The sequence below is a fragment of the Bubalus kerabau genome, chromosome 2 (genome assembly GCF_029407905.1).
Source record: "Bubalus kerabau isolate K-KA32 ecotype Philippines breed swamp buffalo chromosome 2, PCC_UOA_SB_1v2, whole genome shotgun sequence".
Taxonomy (NCBI): domain Eukaryota; kingdom Metazoa; phylum Chordata; class Mammalia; order Artiodactyla; family Bovidae; genus Bubalus; species Bubalus kerabau.
The window spans coordinates 143,634,634-143,658,898 of NC_073625.1; the positions used below are offsets into that span (position 1 = coordinate 143,634,634).

Sequence of the window (24,265 nt, forward strand, 5' to 3'; positions counted from 1 at the left end):
GTGATTTCTGTGTATTGATTTTGTATCCTGCAACTTTGCTAAATTCACTGATTAGCTCTAGTAATTTTCAAATAGCCAAAGCAGTCTTGAGAAAGAAGAATGGAGCTGGAAGAATCAAGCTTCCTGACTTCAAATTATACTACAAAACTAGAGTCAGCAAGACAGTATGGTACTGGCACGAGAACAGAAATATAGACCAATGGAACAAGATAGAAAGCCCAGAAATAAACCCATGCACCTATGGGTGCCTTATTTTTGACAAAGGAGGCAAGGATACACAATGGGGCAAAGTCAGCCTCTTCAATTAGTGGTGCTGGGAAAACTGGACAGCTACATGTAAAAGAACAAAATTAGAACACTTCCTAACACCATACACAAAGATAAACCTGAAATGGATTAAAGACCTAAATGTAAGACCAGAAACATAAAACTCTTAAGAGGAAAACACAGGCAGAACACTTGATGACACAAATCAAAGCAAGATCCTCTATGACCCACCTCCTAGAATAATTGAAATAAAACAGAAGTAAACAAGTGGGACCTGATTAAACTTAAAAGCTTTTGCACAGCAAAGTAAACTATAAGCAAAGTGAAAAGACAACCCTCAGAATGGGAGAAAATAATAGCAAATGAAACAGCTAACAAAGGATTAATCTCCAAAACATACAAGCAGCTTATACAACTCAATACCAGAAAAACAAACAACCCAATCAAAAAGTGGGAAAAAGACCTAAACAGACATTTCTCCAAGAAGACAAACAGGTGGCTAACACATGGTCAATATTGCTCATTATTAGAGAAATGCAAATCAAAACTAAAATGAGGTATCACTTCACACCAGTCAGAATGGCCATAATCAAAATGTCTACAAACAACAGATGCTGGAGAGGGTGTAAAGAAAAGGGAACCCTTGTGCACTGTTGGTGGGACTGTAAATTGGTACAGCCACTATGGAAGACAGTATGGAGATTCCTTAAAAAACTAGGAATAAAACCACCATATGACCCAGCAATCCCATTCCTAGGCATATACCCTGAGGAAACCAAAACTGAGAAAGATACATGTACCCCTATATTCGTTGCAGCACTATTTACAATAGCTACAACATGGAAGCAACCTAGATGTCCATCGACAGATGAGTGGATAAAGAAGTTGTGGTATATATACACAATGGACTATTACTCAGCCATAAAAAGGAATGCATTTGAGTCTGTTCTAATAAGGTGGATGAACCTAGAGCCTATTATACAGAGTGAAGTCAGTCAGAAAGATAAATATTGTATACTAATGCATATATACAGAATCTAGATAGATGGTACTGAAGAATTTATTTGCAGGGAAGCAATGGAGTGAACTCCGGGAGTTGGTGATGGACAGGAAGGCCTGGCGTGCTGCGATTCATGGGGTCGCAAAGAGTCGGACACAACTGAGCAACTGAACTGAACTGAATGGAGAAAAAGAACTAGCGAACAGACTTATGGACGTGGGGAGAGGGGAAGAGAGGGTGAGATGATTGAAGAGAGTAACATGGAAACTTACATCACCATATGTAAAACATAGCTAATGGGAATTTGCTGTTATGTCTCAGGAAGCTCAAATAGGGGCTCTGTATCAACCTAGAGGGGTGGGATGCAGAAGGAGATGGGAGGGAGGTTAAAGAGGGAGGGGATATATGTATACCTATGGCTGATTCATGTTGAGGTTTGACAGAAAACAACAAAATTCTGTAAAGCAATTATCCTTCAACTAAAAAATAGATAAAAATTTTTAAAAAGTTTGAAAGCATATGTCTTTGTACAGAATAAAACCTTAGCCTTTTTGGGAATGCAAGCACCCAAGCTTTTGCTCAGGCTGCTTCCTTTGTTTAATAGGCCTCTAACTCCTTTGCAGTGCACCTGGAAATCTGCCAGTCATCCTTCAAGGCTCAGCTCAAGTGTCCAGGATCTCCAGACCATCCTTAATCCTCTTTTGATTAGATTAACCATCCCTGATTGGTATTCTCCCATCATAATACTATCCATGTCATAATACAGTACAGGCATACTTCAGATATTCCAAGATTAGCTCCAATAATACTGCAATAATACAATTTTTTATTTTTTGGTTTTCCCAGTGCATATGAAAGTTACATTTACATTATACTATAGTCAATATTAAGTGTACAATAGCATCATGTCTAAGAAAGCAATGTACATACCCTAAGTAAAAAATACTTTATTGCTAAAAAATGTTAACCATCATCAGAGCCTTCAGTGAGTCTTATTTTTTTTTTGCTGGAAGAGGATTTGAAATATTGTGAGAAACACCAAAATGTGACCCATACAAAGTGAGCAAATGTTGTTGTGAAGATGAAGTCGATAGACTCATGCAACATAGGGCTACTGTAAATCTTCAACTTGTAAAAACAAACAACCAACCAACCAACAAACACCAAAACAAAACCCCCTTCCAAAACACTATCTCTGAAGCACAACAAAATGAGGTATGTCTGGTTTGTATGCTTGCTAGACTAAAAGAGTTTTCAAGAAGAGAATTTTATCTTTTTATCATGGTATGCCCAGCACCTATAAAAATGACTTGGCATAGAGTTAACCTGATGTTTAACTGAAGGCATTTGAGCTTTCACATTAAGACAGACCTGTGGTTTTCTATTACATTGGTTCTTAAACAGGGCTTCACATCAGAATCACCTAGGGAAATGTAATACAAAACACACACACACACACATTCTAGATTCTGTCCTAGGGATCCTCACGCAAGTATATCTGGAATGAGCCCAGTGCACGTGTTTTCTGAAAAGCCTTCCCAGAATTTCAAGCTGACAGCTCCAAGAACCACTACTTTTTAAATTTATACTACCTTTGTATTAAGCATAGAAAGAAATTCACAACTCAATGGCTAGTATATAATTAAATGTTTTTATAATGGTTAAATGACTAAATTAAGTGGTCTTCATGGAGGGCTACCACACACAAACATTCTATTAAATACATTAAAATGATTTTAAGTAAAGCATCAAGTAATGTTGAAAATTTTAGACCCTTATAGTAATGTGTCTGACTGTGAAAGGTAGAAACCAGTATGTGTTCCTCATTAACCATTCTGCTTCTTTTCCTTTTGATTGTAATGGAAACCCTGTATTTTACTGGGCAAAGGATCACTCAGTATGAAAATCATGTTTCTAAGACTTTACTGCAGGAAGGCATGACCATGTGAGTAGGTTCTGGCCAAAGGAATCCATATAGAAATGAAACTGCCTGTTTTCTGGATAGTATCCTTAAAAAAGAAGCATGTCCCTCACTTTCCTTCCCTCCTATGGATGCATATATAAGGCTGGCAGTCATTTTGGACCATGAGATAATCTTTACTAATTGTCTTACACAGGCAGAAAACTTCAGATCCACCATGGGGCTGCTGTATCTGCTTACCATCAGGTTTTTTTAATGAGAGAGAAATAAGTATCCATCTTAAGTCACTGTTATTTCTTTTTTTCTACCTATCACAGACAATTGAACATACTTCTGACTGATTTAATAAATTTTTTATAAATATAAATTCAGAGAAATTCATTTTTAAAAAGGGTAGATTTTATATCTACATGGTTAAATTTATCTAAATTACTTCTTTTCTTAGTGAAGGCATCAAAGACAATTCTAAAAACTCCTATGGAAAATTGGATTTCTACTTTTAGTAGGTACTCTCACCTCATTTCCATCCAGAAAAACTTGATCATCATGGGGCTCAAGCTTGAATTTTTTCTTGGTTTCCTTCTTTTTGGGAGTTCCAGGAGTTTCCTCCTATTAAAAAACAAGTTGAATAGAAGAAAAAGTATTTACAAACAAGCAAAAAGGAATATGACATTCATATACTCAAAGTTTTACTATATGAGACACAGAAATCAAAATTCTCAATCATGTATTTATAAAAACCCTAATATGGTTTAAGTGGTTGCTGCATAAGATTTTAAAAGTCTTGATATGCCAGTAGTGATAACATGCATGTAATAACTTTTTTATTTTTACTTAAATCTAGTTGAAATCACCTTTTTGGATTCTTCCTTCTCACCATCTTTTTTTTTTTCTTTTTCCTTTTTTGTCTTTTCATCCTTTAGATTTTCTTTCTTGCTCTTTTTATCTTCTTCTTTTCCACTTTCAGCTTTTCCTTTCTCTTTTTCTTTTTTTATGTCTTTCTCATACTTCATTTTCATTACTTTTAGTGCCCGATGAAAAAATTGCTTCTTTAAAAGCCTTTAAAAAAAAGGTATGACATTATATTCCCTATCCATTATGTAGATGTAGACTGAAAAGCAAAAATATCAAGACCTGAATAAAGTGAACAAAGAATGACATACACTGGCAACTCACAAGAAAAATTACAACTAGTAAGCCCATGAAAAAACAGTCTATTCGAAAACTTGTGCAGTCAACCTGATTATATGAAATCTAATTTTCAACTATATAATTTAATGAGATTCCTTTAGTTTTTCTTTAGGTTCATAAGGAGTAATCAAAATTCTGCTTTATTTAAAGTCTCAAATTCAAGAGTGGACATAAATGGAATATAAATATATGGGGAAAATAAATAAAACAGTTAAATGTTAATAGATTAAAAATGTGCCCATGATCTGTTGATCCAAATTGTGTCTTCAGATGTCTTTCTTGATGTTATTTTCTTCTCTCCACATACCTCACTACTCAGCCTGCCACTATAATGAAATATCTTCAATTAAATAATGAATAATTAAATATGCTGAGATTTCTGAACTCTGAAAACAATTCTTCACAGTATCAAGATAAAAATTGTACAAAATATTTGGCAAGACAACACTATGTGTTTCTCTCAACACACTGTTATCCTATCCACAGCAGTTTTTCTTCTAATACAATTCATGTTATATTTGGTTTTTTTTTTCATGTTATATTTGTTATAAACTTAAGAGTGAGATGCTTGCTTTGTTCTTTTTTGTTGTTGTTCTTTTGTTGTTGTTGTTTATTTGCTTATCTGATGAGTTTGGAAGCTCAGCTGAGACCAAATTAAGTCAACCTTGGTTGACTCAATCTTTTCTAATCCTACTCAAGCAATTGGGTTACGCTTATTTTTATCATCTAAATGAAAAGCTTTTCAAATCTTATGTTCCAGTTTCAGAGTTCCTCATTTGTTCCTTCATTACTGTCTTGATAAAGGATAACTATCAAAACACAACCTAGATGCTAGGTCTCACTGCCACCAGCTGGGCCTGTTAATGGTAACTATCCACCTTTCTACCTCCACTGGTGCCTGCTCCAACGCATCACACACTTGCTAACTAGACACTTCCTTCCTGGCCAAATACCACTTATTTCTGGTCATTATGTTGTGCCTACCTGTGTTTTGACCTGCTTGGCTGGGCTTCTTTCTGCTGCCCAATTAGGACCATCCCATGAACATTGCCAAAAAGCTTTTTCTTGTTCAGAAGAGCTATATAGCATACAATTGTGCAACTGTCTGAAATGTCCCCAAAGAATCTAGCATTAATATCTACTACACATACATATATGAATATCTGTTTACATATACACGTATATGTAAACAAGTAAAAATCTGAAATGAGACCCTTAATAATTAACTACTTATGAGCAGAAAGTGAGATTTAAGAGTAGTGGTGAGTATCTGAATGAGGGGGGAGTCTTTCATTTTCATTCCACTTCAGACTTTCTTACAAAAATTTATAATGAAAATATTCTAATTTCTTTATTTTTCACTTATATAATTTCCAGATTTTCTATCAGGATCATTCATTACAATTTAGTATGAAAATGAAAATACATCTTACTCATTGTATGTTAACTGAAGAGCAGCATTTCATACTACAGTTCATATTATAGCTCTCCATATATTAAGAGTACATGTGTATACATATAGATACTTGAATATATAGTCTCAAATGGTAATGTAATTATTCCTGAGGCAACATCATTAGTAATTTGCATTTTCTTCTGCATCCTTTTCAAAGTCTTCTCAAGTTTCTTTGCGTTCTCAAAGTTTCCTTTGCTTTAGTGAAAAAAATGTTCTTAATAAAGAAATAAATAATTTAAAAAATAAACCACAGAACTTTAGGAGAAAAAACAATTCTTCCCTTGACAAGCAGTTACAGAAGAGGACAGAATCAGCAGGAACACCTGCTCTGTTACTTCTGCATAGCTGCTCCAGCCCATGAGAGAAAAGTTAAGATTATTAACCAATCAAATTGGTAGTGAGAAATTCACATTCAGGTAGATGGGTTCAAATATCACCTCTACCACTTAATTAGCTACACAGTATTGGTAAGTTACTTAATTTTAGTATATTTCTAAAATGGGGTATCTATTTCATAGGGGTTTCTAGAACTAAATGAGAAGCATACAGGCTGTTTACCACGGTGCCTGGAATGCACGTTCTCAGTGTTAGCCACTACCAGTGCTGCAGTGAAATCATTAATTTCATTTAATAGAGAAAACACATTTGGTTTATAAATCATTACATTACACCCTCATTCCATTCATTAATAAGTAGAATCATTGACTTATTCCTTGATAGAGAATGTCTACTTCAATTCACCATATGCCTCAAAAAATGAGATGACACTTACTATTGTAATAAAATCAGGGCCTCAATTTATTTAGCTTTAAACACACCGTATAGAACAAATCTACTATATAAACTGACATTTTCACAGACTACTCATACTTTCCTAACTCAGGATGTTCTATGCCCTCTGCCAGGATCAAATGTCCACTCCCCTATTATTTGCTGGGTAATCACCTATTTTATGTTTCAAAATTTTATTAAAATGTTTTCTCTGTGAGGCTATTCTTGAAGTTTCCTTTCTTTCTTACGGAACACACTGTATTGTAACTAGTCACAGATTTTCTCTCAGACAACAATATGTGCTTTGGAGGCAAGAGCCAAGTCACAGTTATCTCTGTATTCCTGAGGCCTGGCCTATAATAGATATTTGATAAGTATTTGTAGAATAAATAAATGGATTAAAAGCAGCCTGCAAAATGCCACTAAATTGCTTATTACTTTTCTTCACCTCTTAATTTTTTCCCAGGTTTAGTAAATGTTTATTAAATGCCAGACATGTGTTTAGGACTTTAACTTATCTAACACGGGTGAGGTTTTATTAAATGCCCACACTGAGCTAACTGCTGTGGAGTTACAGTAAAGTATAGAACAGTCCTCCAACTGCCTTCAGATTTAGTCGGCAAGAAATAAAAAAAAAAACACACACACATGTAACAAATCTATTTAAACAGTTACCTTTATAAATTCTGTAGAATATTAGATTAATGTAAGCAAGAGGACCTGGGGAATACTAAATAGTAAAGATGGAATGTGGGGGACTTATATTGAGAGGCAGGCAGGATAGAACCACGTGGAGAAAGTGGTAGGTTATTACCAAAAAAAGACCAGAAAAGAGGAGTGTGGTATAAGAATGAGAGTCATAAGGACATTAGTGGACTGGGGGGTTGGAGATGCAAAGTCACAGGAAGGTTAGGATGACACTAGATACAAGATTTAAGAGTCTGTACTTGAAACAGGCCATGAAGAGGCATGGAGCATACTAGAAGACTGTTTTGTGTATCATACTACAGTTTACTGTTTTCTTTTGTTTTTCCTCAACCTCCCTCAAGCACACTTCAGAGAATGAGACAGGACTAGTGTCTCTCTGTGGTTCTGCCTGTAGTCAGTCAGGAACCCATGAGAGCTGGTCATCATGAGGTCTCTATGGTTATTATTAGAAGTGGTTTTGAAAAATTTATGCTTCTCTATCTTAGTGCAAAAAGGACACAAAAAGCTTGATATGAATGGGAATAACATATACAATAAAAAGTGAGTGTATTGCTAGAAACATTGCCGTACTCAAGTTTTGTGTTTTTTTTGCTTTTCATATAACAAAGTATCAAGTCTCCTAAAAGGCCAAGAGAAACATATTAATATTGGCTGCTTATCTCGGAGAGTTGGGCTCAGATTTTATATTAAATTTTAGTGTGTGTGCTGCCAAAGCAAGCACTAATATTCAAATAATACTGACAGGTTAATCCTTCATCTTAATTTTTGTTCATTAAATGGATCATTATTTTGGAGAAGATAGTATAGTGCAGTGGTTAAGACCATGGACTACACTACAAAGCCAGATGGCTGGATTTAGAATTTTGGCTAGCCACTTACTAGCTTTGTGACTTTGGGTAAGTGATTTAACTTCTTTGTGCATTTATAGCAGCTTCTACTTATATACTACATATAAAAAACAAGTCTATTTTGAGGCAGGCAGGGAAATTTGCACTTTGGAATTCTAATACACAGATGGCTACAAAGGAAAATAGTGATTGCACTGCTGTTAGCTAATCCCTGCCCCAACAGTGAAATTTTCACTGTTTCTGAAAGGTCCGTTAATGACTCCAGTTTTTGGCAGCTAAGAATTTTTTTTTTTTTTGGCTGTGCACCACCGCTTGTGGGATCTCAGTTCCCCAATCAGGGATCGAACACCAGGCCAATGGCAGTGAAAGTAGGAGTCTTAATCAATGAACCACCAGGGAATTCCCTGGCAGCTAAGAATTTTAATAAACATTTAACAATTCTTCAACTTTACAGCTTTAGCAGACAGACTGTGAAAGTTTTTTTCACAGTTTTTTAAGAGGGTTCTCATGTGGCTGCTGCTTCCCAGGTGGCTCAATGGTAAAGAACCCGCCTGCCAATACAGGAGACTCAGGTGTGATCCCTTGGTCAGGAAGATTCCCTGGAGAAGGAAATAGCAACTCACTTCACTAATCTTGCCTGGAAAATTCCACAGACAGAAGGAGCCTGATAGGCTACAGTCCTTGGGGTCACAAAGATTAAGACACAACTCAGTGACTGAGGACTTAAAATGTGGCTGCCACTTGAAATGCCATTAATCAATATATTAGTAAATGCAATGTGTATCTCCCTACTAAATATATAAGATAATCTAAAATGTCAAATTCCCACCAATTATAAAATTCACTGTCACAGAAGCAATCTGATTTACTAACATCTTAATAAATATGTTCAAGTAGTAAATAAACCAAAAGGAAAAACTGCGGGAGAAAAAAACTACAAAACCAGCATACTTCTTCCCAAGAGAAAAGTGATTTTTTTGGGGGGGGGGGGGCCCATATCATGTGTCATGAGGGATCTTAGATTCCTGATCAGGGATCGAACCTGTGGCCCCTGCAGTGGAAACACAGAGTCCTAACCACTGGACTCCCAGAAAACGGATTTTTTTACACCATTCACCATGAAACTTTTTTCCCAAAGAAGTACCTATAAAACACATGGATATGTTACTGAACTGTCTATACTTCATCTTGGAATCAAGAAAAGATAGATGTCACAGCTGCCTTGATTTCACAAGGAATACAATAGCAATCACAAACAAAACAGAAGAGTGTACCTGGCTAATGGCTCAGTGGGTAGACACACAAACAACAGGGACAACAGGCCAATTAGGAGTCCCTGACAAAGTTTTGGAAAAGACTCCCCACCTGTTTTCTCTAGAAAAGAAAGAACTTTTATGTTCACAATAGGCACTGGTATATGATTTTTATTGCTGATCCCTCAGTTCAGTCAGCCTGCAAATGTACAAATTTAACAGAACACAAATAAAAACTATAAAAATATGATGGTCTAACTCCAAATAAATGCATTTCCTGAGTTACTGAAGATATCCAAGTTACACGTAAAAGTCATGCTTGAGCTACGTTGTAACAGAGCTAAACAATAAAAACAGGGAAGGAGCTTTAGGACCATGGAGACTGTTTTTAAATTACTATTCACATTATCCTTCACTAAGAAATAAACAGTACCTGTTGCAGTAGTCAACCACAGACTCCCTTGTTGTAAATAAAGCTTCCTCTCCTTTCTTGGCCTTTGCCCACTTTGAATCCAAGAGGCAATCCACTGCTTTAGAAGCTAAAGAAGAAATTAATTATTTTAAAATCTAGTATATAGCAGAACTTGAGTCTGTCTAAATAATATTCTAAGGCAAATCTCAACATTCCAGCATTCGAAAATAAAACCAAGTTCAACAGAAAATTTAAGTCTGACACAATCATGACAAATAGCTCAATTTGTGAAACATACTGATAAGCAGCTTTTTAAAGTAATGCTGTGAAATAAATGATAAATAAAAAATATGAACTCAAGCAATATAAATTGAGAAAATTTTCTTTAAAAAGTTCAAAATAAATGTAAATATCACTCTTATCAAATAATCAAAATATAAGACAAACCAAAAATTGTCCTCTACCACACAGTAAGAGAAATTCTGTCTCCAAGCTTTACCCACCAAGGAATACGTTCTGTGAACAATCTACTGCTGTCACTAGAAAAAGCTAAATAGATGAGATCTGAAAAGAGTAGCATGTCTATTTTTCAAACTTTTAATGACTACAAAATCATTAATCATAGCACTAAAAAGAATATAAAGGAATTTGTTCTCGATAATGGCAATTCAATCTTAATTGATCAGACAGGCAAACTCAACAACTTTTGAGTTACAAGTTATGGGGCAATACTACAGATGATATTAGCTTATAATGAAGTTGTTCAGATTATATGAAGAACAAAAGCTCCCAACCTGGTTCCAACAGACTGGTTTCACACTGACTTCTATGCTGGAGTTTTTTAAAAAAGTATCATTTAAGTACATGAACTATCTGCTTAAAAATTAGTACTGAAAATAAATCTTATTCTACTATAAAAATATCTCAAATGTCATTAAAAAGTACTTTATTTTTACTATTGACATTTTTAATTATGAAAGGAAAGAATAGGATAATCATGTGCCATATGGCCCTCACCTAGCTTCACCAATCATTCTTGCAAAGCACTTTTAAAACATCTGCCTATCCCCAAATTGGGTATCTTTATAAAATATGCCCACTAACATAATTTAAAATATGAAATCCTACCAATAAAATAATCAACCCGGTGACCCATCATATTGGTGGACTTGGTTGGACAGTTGAATCGAAGAAACTTGGCTACAGCCTTCTCTTCTTTAGATGGTTCACCAACTTCCTGCAAAGTAACAATATTAAATTTAATGTAATCATTTACTTGAGACATTCATATACTGAAGAATAAATTACATATCTTTTCTGAAAATCTTTTAAAGTGTACTACAGGCCTTTCTTTCAAGCTTTTTCTAGAGCAGACCTGGTAATCTATACAAAAGACAGAATGGAGATTTTAAAAATTACACATCTTTCAGGGTTCAGGATGGGGAACACATGTATACCTGTGGCGGATTCATTTTGATATTTGGCAAAACTAATACAGTTATGTAAAGTTTAAAAATAAAATAAAATTAAAAAAAGAAAGAAAGAAAGAAAGATAATGAAGGCGACACTATAGTGAAGCAACCTCAAAAAAACAAACAAACAAAAAAAATTACACATCTTTCAAATACAAGTTGAGAGGGCCCAAAGTTGCTTGTCTCTTGGCCTCAGCTACAAGGCATTTATTCTGAGTTGTTTTTCCAGCATGGTAACCACTTTGTACCAGTTCATCTTTACCTTTGCTTGGTCTCTTTTTACAAGCCATAAGACAATAATTCAAAACATTAAGAGGTTGTCAATAGTGAGTGCCCAAATGTCAGAGTAGGTAGAAACAGGTGCCATAAATAAATGTTAAGTAACAGCCAAAGTTATGTACCCTAAACAAAAGACTAGAGATCGCAGGAGGAGTTCTCAAATTAACCAAAGACAGCTGTCCCCGTGTGGTCCCAGATACAAGATACTACTTGAGATGCTGAAGATTTGTATTCCTTTTCCTTTTAGGGTTACAAATTCTAGATACTGTCGGGGAATCCTTTCTCACTTTGCCTTTCTTCTTCCTTTCTGAACAGAGGTAAAGCAAAAATAAAAATGCAATAGACAAGTAAGTTATAATCTCATTTAAAACTGACTGGGCTTCCCTGGTGGCTCAGCTGGTAAAGAATCCACCTGCAGTGTAGAAGACCTAGGGTTGGATCCCTGGGTTGGGAAGATCCCCTGGAGAAGAGAATGGCTAGCCACTCCAGTATTCTGGCCTGGAGAATTCCATGGACTGTATAGTCCAGGGGGTCGCAAAGAGTCGGACATGGCTGAGTGACTTTCACTTTAAGAACTGATTAATGGAAGTGAACAAAGAGTTTTGAAAAGGCTGCTTTAATCCTTCCCTGTTTTCTAAAATTTTCCCATTCTTTCTTCCAAATTTTTTTATCACTTCATTGTTTATCATTTCCCATCTTGCTTTTATTTCCTTACCTTCTGAACTACTTTTGAGTAGTTAAAAGCAGTGTACTTATTCTCCCTACTCATATACTGAAGAAAATGAGAGCAATTTACATTTGTATATATATATCTTATATTTTTTTTACTTTTAGAAGTTGTCTTACTGCTGTAAGCTACTAATATCAAAATAAAAGCACTGCCTTCACATTTTTAAGCACAATACATAGAGAACTCAAGCAATATTTCTAGCAACGTATAATTTAAATGTGAATGATTTCATGAAGGTCTATTTCTTAAAACGAATAAAGTGCCAAATAATAGCGAAGAATTAACTGCCAAGAATCTAGACTGCTGAGAACAAATAATGCCGAAGACAGTTATCTTTTAGGCAAGACATTCTAATAATACAAAACAGGAAAAATAAACTATCTAAATCATCTGTATTTACGTCAGTTTTTCCACAAATTTCAAATAAGTCTGAATTCAGTTATGTCTGTGGAAAATAACGGACAACTAACAAAGTCTCAGCTTTAACTTTATCCTGAAGAGGAGTAATTTGTGAGATGAAGTGAAAATCTGTGCCCTTGTTGTTGGGTCACCAGGCAGCTACTTCTCGGATTTCTTCCTTTGCATTTCCCAACTTCTCTGCTTCAAACAGCCAATTAACAGTGCATGAGTTTTATACTCTCATACTACCTCATTTGTGGGTTACTATTTGTGACAATAAAAATTAGAAACCCACACACTGTAAATCAACTATACTCCAATATAAAATAAAAATTAAAAAAAAAAGAAAAGCTAAAAACCCAAACCATTCAATCCAAATGAAGACTATAATAAAAACCAAATATTTATAAGAATAAAAGACCTTTAGTTTTATATATAAAAATAAATATCACAGAAAAATAGAATCTTAAAAAACTGTAAATTCAAACTTTAACACTACCAAGTTCACTACAATCTACAGTGTTTATAATTATTTAATCTGGGGTCCAGTCCACTTCAGTATCCTGGCCTTGAGAATTCCATGGACTATACAGTCCATGGGGTTGCAAAGAGTAGGACAAGACTGAGCAATTTTCATTTTCACAAAATATAGTTTTCACAAGCTAAAAAGTATTCTATATTTTGGTTTTTGAAATCACGCTAAAATACATTAGTATATGTAAAATGATAGCATTTAATTATGCCCGAGTAACACTGAATTTCTAGAAGCCTTATCTATCAGTAACAATATCCTGTATGTTCATGTACAGCCGAAAAAGTCACACTATATAAATAGTTGGAAATAATGGGATAGTATAATTGGCTTTATAGAGACCAATTCTATTTTATAATCACACCCATATATGTTTAATTTTTCCCCTCAGTTAATACATGTTGTCAATCTAAAGATTTATCCAATTGACTGATAAGTTATTACTGGGATATCATTAAAAATGATATGTGGGGGAGAAGTCGTGATAAATGTAAATTGTTCAAATACATAATTACTGAGTTGTTTACCCTAAAATACCATCGGGTGCTACAGTTAATACCAAAAATTTGTTAAGGCACAATACCTACATTATATTGCTGTTGCTACTGCTGCTAAGTCGCTTCAGTCGTGTCCGACTCTGTGCGACCCCAGAGACGGCAGACCACCAGGCTTCCCCGTCCCTGGGATTCTCCAGGCAAGAACACTGGAGTGGGTTGCCATTTCCTTCTCCAATGCATGAAAGTGAAAAGTGAAAGTGAAGTTGCTCAGTCGTGTCCGACTCCAGCGACCCCATGGACTGCAGTCTACCAGGCTCCTCCGTCCATGGGATTTTCCAGGCAATAGTACTGGAGTGGGCTGCCATTTCCTTCTCTGCTACATTATGTTACAACTATCCAAAACAACAACTGTTATTTTTCAAAATAAGTGGTAGAAAAAATATTTTAGGAGTACAAAACGGGATCTATGAAAGATCTCCTGGAAGAGGGACCTAGATTCTGAAAGATGAACAAGTTTAGGATAAGCTGAATGAATAGTATAAAAATACTGTGGCTGAAAATGAGTATAAAATTTGGTTTCACTAGAGTCAAGTTAGAAAGCATTGTGAGGCTAAGTAGGTGTAAGTATAATAGGGCTAAATAGTATTCAAAGCATTCTGAGAATTTTCAAATTTACCCTGTAAGTGACAGAAGTTTTTGACTAGGAGGAGGACATAATGAGAAAAAAAAAAGACTGAGATACTATTTTGGAGCCTACATGTAGAATGAACTGGGGAATAAATGCATAAGGCAGGAAACTAGTTAGTATTCAAGTAAGATGTGATGTGATACTCTGGACTAAGAAGGATTTTGATATCTGAAACATTTCAAAAGTAGAACAGATAGGAAGGACTCCATGATAAAGGATGAATGAAATTACTTAGTTGCTGCTGCTACTGCTAAGTCGCTTCAGTCGTGTCCGACTCTGTGTGACCCCATAGACGGCAGCCCAGGCGGCCCCCCCCCCCCGTCCTTGGGATTCTCCAGGCAAGAACACTGGGGTGGGTTGCCATTTCCTTCTCCAATGCATGAAAGTGAAAAGTGAAAGGGAAGTTGCTCAGTCGTGTCTGACTCTTCGCAACCCCATGGACTGCAGCCTGCCAGGCTCCTCCGTCCATGGGATTTTCCAGGCAAGAGTACTGGAGTGGGGTGCCATCGCCTTCTCCGAAATTACTTAGTAAAAGATGTCAAATAGTCTGATCAACTAAAAGGACAGTTTTTCAATAACAATTTCAGAATGAAGGTTATTCTGGGGAGGAAACAATCACATCAACCTTAGGCATGACAGTCTACACTCATACTAACACCCAAACCATTAACTAGACACGGTACCAATCTACTGACTGTTGATACAGGCATCACACGTAAAATATGTTACAAGGATACAAAAGAAACTGAAAAGTTCACTCTATTATTATACAGTACGGAATCTGATTCTACATGAATCCACAACAGTTTAAAAACCTCATTTTAATAATTAACTTCAAGTTCACCAAGCTCTTTTCCACAATTGCAAAAACATACTCAAGTATTCTATCTTCCTTTCCTTCCCCTCCTTGGTAAAGGCACTGCTAAGCATGAATAAACAGAAAAGGCCCAGAAAACATGGACTTGGATAATCTCAACTAGACACAGAGTTCCTTATTCACTGATACTTTCTTAAAGTATCAGTAACTTCCCTAAAACATCTGACTAGAATTCTTAACAAGATATTTGTACAACAGAATGGCTTTCTTCCTTGCTCCTCCTTCAAGTTCAAATCCTTAAAAAACTTCTATTATCTTCTGTGAAATATGACATGTTCATTATACCACATATAACTTATACATATTGTAGGCTGCCTCTAAGAGTTTAGGATTTGTGCCATCTGCTGGGGCTTTGAAGCCAGAAAGATTGTTATTGAAGCATACCAAGATTACATGACTTGGGAAGCTAGTAATACAGAAGAGCCTGCCATGGAATCTTCATTCTCACTGCTCCCCTGCTGCAGGCTAAAACAGTCTTATCCTCTTCCTGTCTATATATACATTATCTTCAGAATATTTTCCTAACTTTTCTAGAAATCTAATGACAAAATTGAACGTCTTTTGGGAACAGCATCACCCATTAAAAAAGAGAAGCAAGTTTATCAACCCTCCAACGAAGGGAATTTTGTAGCTCAATGAATGAGCCCAAACATCTTAGAATGAGCAAGCAAAGAACCAATACATTTTGAGGGTGGACTGCCAACCCAAACACCAAGATGCCAGCAGTTGCAACTCACAGTCCAAAATTACAAAAATGGAAAGTTAGGGAAGAACTTTTTTTAAAAATTATTTAACAAATACTATTTTTTATTTCAGAATACATCAACATTAAAAAATACTACAATGAAACTGGGGTTACCATTTCTGCTGCTGCCGCTGCTGCTAAGTCGCTTCAGTCGTGTCCGACTCTGTGTGACCCCATAGACAGCAGCCCACCAGGCTCCCCCATCCCTGGGATTCTCCAGGCAAGAACACTGGAGTGGGTTGCCATTTCCTTCTCCAATGCATGAAAGTGAAAGTGAAGTTGCTCAGTCGTGTCTGACCCTTAGCGACCCCATGGACTGCAGCCTACCAGGCTCCTCCATCCATGGGAGTTTCCAGGCAAGAGTACTGGAGTGGGGTGCCACTGCCTTCTCCATTACCATTTCTAGCTATGTATTATTTTAGCTGGTACTTAAGGTAACCTTTTTGAGAAAAAAAAATTAGATCAAGAGTCAGTAAGCCATGGGCTTCAATCTTACAGAAATTTTGACTTAGAATTTCTGCCCCCTCATTCTACCCTCAAAATGATGAACAATTTTTAAAATCAATTTATTCAACAGAAATAATCCTAGGTAATAAATAAGCTTTGTTGAATAAATTGAGCAAAAGACATAGATTAGGGTACCAATTGTCAATTTGTATTTTTATACAAGCAGTATTGTCTCAGATGGTAAAGAATTTGTCTGCTATGTGGGAGACCAGGGTTCCATCCCTATATCAGGAAGATCCCTTGGAGAAGGGAATGGCTACCCACTCCAGTATTTTTGTCTGGAGAATCCTATGGACAGAGGAACCTGGTGGGCTACAGCCCATGGGGTCGCATAGTCAGACACGACTGAGCAACGAACACGTTCACAGGCAGTGTAAAATATTTGTGAAAATGCAAATAGGTTTCAAGTTAAAATCTGAAAGCCAGAGGAGATCTTAGATAAATCATTTGCTTAAAGTCACATAGTAGCTTAAAGGATGAGGGATAATGGTAGTATGGTAGTGGCTACTGAGGTTTCCAAAAAACCCAATTTGAAAATCCTTTTCAACTCTAAAATTTGACGGTACTAGGATTTTAAGCTAACCTTTCTAGTAAACAGCACTTTGTTAACCTATAAGCACTTATAGTATGTTTTTGAACTTACATGGTTCCATATCTTAGAAAACTAACAATTATTTGTTTTCAAATATTTTATTAATTTGAATTGAGATCACTTTCACTTGGAAATCTCAAACAAGAAAACTTCCCAATGTAATGTCAATGAACACATAGCTCACTTTTGGTTTTCAGTGGCCAGTAAAGTGAGTCCAAGAAGGAAATGTGACAAAATAGTCCTCTTGCTTCCAACTTTGATGGAATACCAGAATTAGGCTATCCCAGAAAAAGCATACAAATTAACTACTTTTTAAAATCCTGAACTTATATGTAGCAATCCTTTCCCCCAACACACAAATTACAACTCAAGGTCCCTAATTCTATTATATGTAGAAATCTTTTGTAAACATGAAACATCAAGTAACAAACAACAGGAAACAGAGTTGATATTACAGAACTTTTGTCCAAAAGTCTTACAATAGGATGTTTTCTGTAACTTCAACTGTAAACATGGCCACTACATTTGATCTTTTTGTCTAAAGTAACACCAATATTACAGTTTCTGATTCCCTGAAGGGAAAAAAAAGGGAGACTGATAAGCTACTGTATATTTTTATTAATCTGTTGAGACTGCATAGTAGTACTCCAAGTAGTATGCCCAAGAGCTCTACAACATTCCTTCCACACAGCATAGCTATATAGAAAAGTTGGAGGATTTGAGAAATGTCATTTATTTTCACTTAGCAGTATAACAACTTGATTTTTAACAATCAGATCCTCACATACTTAGCTCATCCACAATTAAACAATAGTAAGTAAAAAATTTTTTATGGCACTCACAACTCAAAGGTTTATTTACTGAATAGGTAACTGTTAATCTTTCTTCAGCATATCAGCTGCTACTGCTGCTAAGTTGCTTCAGTTGTGTCCGACTCTGTGCGACCCCATAGACAGCAGCCCACCAGGCTCTGCCGTCCCTGGGATTCTCCAGGCAAGAACACTGGAGTGGGTTGCCATTTCCTTCTCCATTGAGTGAAAGTGAAAAGTGAAAGTGAAGTCGCTCAGTCGCGACCCACTCGTGGCGACCCCATGGACTGTAGCCCACCAGGCTCCTCTATCCATGGGATTTTCTAGGCAAGAGTACTGGAGTGGCTTGCTATTGCCTTCTCCACCTCAGCATATCAGAGTGCTTAGCAAAAACCAAAAAAAGTAATCCTAAACCCTTCATCCTAGGGGAGGTGGAAAAAAAAAGAGTTATGTGCCAAATACTATTTTCATAGCTTTTATAACCTTTAATAACAAGTCATCCACTCACGTATTTTTTTCCACCACAACCCAAATAGGATCCCTTCAAGGTAAATATTTCTTCTTATGGATTTGGAGATAGAGGAAAAAAGCTAAGTAATTTGACCAAAGTTACACAGCTAATAATTACTGACACTGGGGTACAAACAGGCACAGTACGGCTCAAGTTTTAGCTCCCAGTCACTACCACTGCTATACCAGTTTTTAATCTTTTTGCTTAATATGAGATCACAATTGAAATAGAACTGCTGAATTAGGATCACTTTTGTGACCACAGTAAAGAACAGTTGAAATTAAAAAAAAAAAAAAAATGTTTAGGGCCCATAAAATGTACCCTATGTGTAAATATAAGAAATTCAGTAAGTACTAATTTGACAACTTCAATACAAATTCTAATAAAAAAATTATGTATCCACAACTGACCAATAACATTAAATTTTGAAAGACTAGGAATAGTATAATTATAAACTTCTTTCACAATAAACTTAAGCCTTGGTTTTATGACCTGTCTGAACTTGGGGGAGAGGGCAGGATTTGTCTCTTTTTGGTCCCCTTTTGTACTCTACTTGAAACTTTCTTATTTCTGCCCAATTCCAAAATTCCAGATTTACTGATCACATCTTTTTTCCCCTAGTACTTCAGACTTTTAAGGATAATTTTAACTTGCATACCTAAATCACACGTGGTGTAAGTGATAAACTTTTTTTAAACAGAGAACTAAAACATCAGAAAGTCATTCTAAGCAATGAAATAGTAAGGAACAGAAAGAAAATGAGTGTAACAATTTGTGATTAGCATATTAACAATTTACAACATGCCCAATTTATGATGACATATGAAGGTTTCTAGGCACATTAACTAACAAGCAGACACATATCCTGAGTCTAAGATGTTCCACATGGTTAATCCTCTCAGCAGAGAGCATGAACAACAGGGGGAAATTGTAGGGAAGAAACACACAAATGACAGGCCTGTGGAATGAGGGAGGGATGCTATGTAGGTTATGAGATGACTGCCATGTCAAAGGTTCCTGGGCGCGACCCGCTCGTTGCAGTACCGAGAGTTTTGTTTATTTACACTGTGTCGCTGAAAGAAAGCCACAAAGCTTCAACTGGACGCTTACGTCAATAATAAAAAGGAGAAAGGCGGGTACAAGCAAACGAACACCTGGATACGCAGGTCGCCGCCTGGGCCTCGGGGCAGCTGACCAAATCCCGCTCACTCCCACGTCCTACGGTCCTTCTATCCGCGCACAAAGAACGGGTAGCTTTAGGTCAGTCCTCCGCGTTCTTCTACCCTAGTTACCGTGGCCTCAATTTCGGGACAGCTAAGGCGAAAAGATGGGGTGGAGAAGGGAGGGGAGGAGCTCTCGGGGAGGGTCGATGTCTGTGCTCTGAGGGCGCTGACCTCCCAGCACAGGCCCAGGCCGGCGCCTCCACCGGAATCTTGAACTGACGGCCGCGCCTCCACGGCCGATTCCGAGCGCAGCGCTTTCTGCCTTCCGCTGCAGCCCCAGCACCTCCGCCTGTCTCCGCCGTCTCCAACGCCGCCCTTCCTCAGGCCCCTCACAACGACGCAGCCCACAACCTGCGGCCTCACGGTGGAACCCTACCCCACCTTGTCCTCGATTTCGCTCGCCCTTCCCGGGAGCTTTCCCAGCATCTTCCACTTCCGAGCGCCCTAAAGCCCCCTACCCGAGGGTTCGGCTTTGCTACCTGAATCCGCTTCTTGTGTCGCCTGCGCTCCGCCATGTTGGCCGCTCCGCCCGGTTCCCTCTGACGTGGAGCGAGGCGGGGGCGGTGGAAACCTCGCGAGAGCGCGCTGCGGGACCCGTTATGTAAACTGGCTGCTGGCGCCGGGGAGGAAGGAAGCTGGCGAGCGACCGGTATCGGCCACTCCGACCCTGGATATGCTTTTTCTCCCCTCTTTCCTCGGCTCCTTTTTTTTGCGGGAACTGGAAATCGCTGGGACCAGAAGGAAGTTAATAAGTGGATCAAAAAGCTGGAGGACTGGAAAGAGTCCTCTTGACTAGACATCTGACTCACCTGGAAAGCTGTTAAAATACAGATTCCGGGGCCCCACCCCCTCGGAGTCAGTAGGTTTGGGGTGGAGCTTTTCGCCTAGGATTTACTGGGACCTGTGGAATTCTAGACAGTCTTTGACTGTGATACTTCCTTTCTTAACAGTGAGCCCTGCCCTATCCATTCCCCCATTTGTAAATTCTACTCCCATTTTGAAGGTGGGAAAACTGAGACAGCGGAGGTGCAGCGATATCAACTGGTTTATCTAAGGCTCCACAGTTAGTAAATAGTACATCCTAGACTGAAGCCCAATTATCTTTCCCCATACAATGTAGAGAGCAGTTGGGCTCATCTGACACAAACTTTGGATTCCGCATTCCGTTTTCCACATTGCTTCTCAAAACGCACTTTTAGAATCCAAGAGTCAGAACTCAGGGAGGTACGAGGAACTAATAAGACAAATAGAGAACACCTAGGAGAAGGCAATGGCAGCCCACTCCGGTACTCTTGCCTGGAAAATCCCATGGACGGAGGAGCCTGGTAGGCTGCAGTCCATGGGGTCGCTGAGAGTCGGACATGACTGAGCGACTTCACTTTCACTTTTCACTTTCATGCATTGGAGAAGGAAATGGCAACCCACTCCAGTGTTCTTGCCTGGAGAATCCCAGGGACGGGGGAGCCTGGTGGGCTGCCGTCTATGGGGTCGCACAGAGTCGGACATGCCTCAAGCGACTTAGCAGCAGCAGCAGCAGCAGCAGCAGAGAACACCTAAGAAGTTGAAATTAAGAAGACCGCAGGGTACCTGGGAGACTAGTTATAACTATTGTTATTTTGAGTGAGTGAGTTCAGTTGTTCAGTCGTGTCTCTGTGACCCCATGGACTGCAGCAGGCCAGGCTTCTCTGTCCATCACTCACTCCCGGAGCTTACTCAAACTCATGTCCATCCAGTTGGTGATGCCATCCAACCATCTCATCCTCTGTCCTCCCCTTCTCCTCCTGCCTTCAATCTTTCCCATCATCAGGGTCTTTTCCAGTGAGTCAGTTCTTCGTATGAGGTGGCCAAAGTATTGGAGTTTCAGCTTCAGCATCCAGTCCTTCCAATAAATATTCAGGACTGATTTCCTTTAGGATGGACTGGTTTGATCTTGTAGTCCAAGGGACTCTCAAGAGTCTTCTCCAAGACCACAGTTGAAAAGCATCAATTCTTAGATGCTCAGTTTTCTTTGTAGTCCAACTCTCACATCCATACATGACTACTGGAGAAACCATAGCTTTGACTAGACGGATCTTTGTTGGCAAAGTAATGTCTCTGCTTTTTAATATGCTTTCTAGGTTGGTCATAGCTTTTCTTCCAAGGAGTAAGCGTCTTTTAATTTCATGGCTGCAGTCACCATCTGCAGTGATTTTGGAGGCCCCCCACCAAAATAAAGTCTGTCACTGTTTCCATTGTTTCCCCTTCTGTTTGCCATGAAGTGATGGGACGGAATACCATGACCTTAGTTTTCTGAATGTTGAGTTTTAAGTCAGCTTTTTCACTTTCATCAAGAGGCTCTTTATTTTTTCTTCGCTTTCTTCCGTAAGGGTGGTGTAATCATTGTTATTTTAGAGTTGCCCAGATAAAGAGAATGGGCTTAAATTGCTAGTAAGTGTTTCTGGATAGAAATTCTCATGACTTTAATGAAGGTTTTAAAGCATTTTAAATAGTAGAAAATTGGGAAAATGTAGAAAAGCAAGATGAAGGAAATAAAAATCCCTAACACTACCACTCAAAAATCTGTTATCATTTTAGTTTATTTTCTTCTAGTATTTATACTTTGTGTGTACTTATATTTATATATTTCTCCCTTTCCTCCAATTGAGATCGTATTGCATAATATGCCTTTTTCACTTAATGTTATGTTGAACATATATCATTAAAAAATTCTGTTTACCATAGTATGTATGTAATCTAATAGCAATTAAATAGGCAATTAAGGTGAATAGTGGCATCTTAATGCCTAATCTTTTATAAGATAAGATAGCTGAAGTTCATTTTTGAACTATGAAATTCTGTACTCCAGGAACAGGATCAGCAAGTCCTTTGGTTCCTTTTCTATCTAGAATCTAGAATCAAGGTATGTGTAGTCAGAGAGGGGGGAAGGAAAAAGTGATTCTTACCAATTAGCCCAAGACAATACAATATGAAACATCTTTATTTCCTTCAGGCCTCCCCATCCAGAATCAGGGTAGATGTGTTTTGTACTGTTGTATTTGGAGAATGGGCTTCCCAGGTGGCTCAAGGATAAAGAATCCACCTGCCAATGCAGGAGACACAAGAGACTCAGGTTTGATCCCTGGGTTGGGAAGATTCCCTGGACTAGGAAATGGCAACCCACTCCAGTACTTTTGTCTTAAAAATTGCATGGAGCCTGGTGGGCTGCAATTCATGGGGGTCACCAAGAGTCAACATGCACATATGCATGCATGAGGTTGCATGCATGCATTTGGAGAATACTGACTCCTTTTCATAGGAAATCTGGTTCATAAACAAAAATATTACTGCATTTAATAGATGTTCAGTGCCTACAGGAGGCAAAATACTAGGTTAGGACTATCATGGGGAATGAAAACCCTTTGTAGAAAGTGACTTCCTCTCTAGCTACTGCCCTATCACCTTTTTGTTCAGAAGAGATTTAATTTACTGTCCCCACATTCTCACTGATATTCATCCTCAGACCACAACACTTTGGTTTCTACCTCCACCATCCATTAATAATTCACGTCAAATTCAATAGCTTCTTTTGTAGCATCATATTCAGGATTTGACAATATTGACCATGCATTTAATTTATGCTCCTTCTTTGGCATTTGTAATATCGGGTTCTTCCTTCTTGTTTCTCTTTTGACTCCTTGCTTGTCAATGTTCGTGGTCACCATGCTTCCATGTTCATCTTCTTCCCTTTTCTCTATGCATTCTGGAGATTCTTTTTCATGTTAATAGCTTAATCCCAAAATACTGCATAAATGTATATTTCTAACTGTCTTCTGTATATCTCCAATTAACGGCCAACTAGAAATCACCATTTCCCCAGCAAAATCTGTCCCTTTTACTGTATTTTTAAACTTGTAACTGCATCACTGTTCACTTAATCACTTATGCTAGAAACCTTGAAGGTATCCCAGCTGGTCAGTCAACAATCCTGTTGAGTCTACAGCTGAGAAGTTTGGAATCTTCCCTTCCTCATCTTTCCTACTGCCATTGCTTTGTTCAAGTCTTTATCACTTCCTACCTGAACTGTCGTTGCAAAAGCCTCCTAATCATTCCCCCCAATTCTACCCTCTCTATACTCTGTAGACTATCTTCTGCTCATTGTTAACCACCCCCCACCCATTCTCCCCAGTTGTGTATAGCAACATTAAGAATGACTACGTTTACAATTATAACCCAAATGTCACATTCTGGGTCTTCCATCCACTTCATATCTATATAAAAATAGCTCAAGCATTCTTCTCATCACCCCATTTACATCTTTGATAGTGGTAGTGGTGAGTTTTCTCCTGTTGCTCTGATTTCCTTTTGAATTTGCAATCTCATTCCTGTCACTTGGCTTTTATTTCTTTCCCAAATGAAGGACATTGCCTCTTTCCCTTTCTTTTGTCAAAGCAAAACTGCTCTTTATCCCTTGACTCTGTCACTTCTTCTCCCCAGGGCTGCCTCTGAAACTCAGAATTTTTCTTGCTATATGCAGTAGAGAATTTGATGTCTTTACTCTTTATAAGATTCCTTTGGATACATAAATATAAAAACGCATT

The 24,265-nt window shown here is 37.8% G+C and overlaps 1 protein-coding gene across 3 annotated transcripts in view; it reads right to left on the reverse strand.

Annotated features, from left to right (window-relative positions):
• SEC62 (SEC62 homolog, preprotein translocation factor) overlaps positions 1-20,456 on the reverse strand; it is a 33,834-nt gene extending 13,378 nt beyond the window's left edge. Inside the window, exons 1-5 of one of the 3 annotated variants that reach the window (XM_055569106.1) lie at positions 20,147-20,456; positions 10,956-11,064; positions 9,849-9,954; positions 4,043-4,247; positions 3,705-3,797 (exon numbers count right to left, since the gene is read on the reverse strand). In XM_055569106.1, the coding sequence (XP_055425081.1) occupies positions 3,705-3,797; positions 4,043-4,247; positions 9,849-9,954; positions 10,956-11,064; positions 20,147-20,203 (570 nt within the window). In that variant the 5' untranslated portion in view covers positions 20,204-20,456. Of the gene's footprint in view, positions 1-3,704; positions 3,798-4,042; positions 4,248-9,848; positions 9,955-10,955; positions 11,065-20,069 lie in introns of all 3 variants that reach the window. The other 2 variants (XM_055569107.1, XM_055569108.1) reach the window with 2 other exon arrangements.
• Between the last annotated feature and the right edge of the window lie 3,809 nt (positions 20,457-24,265).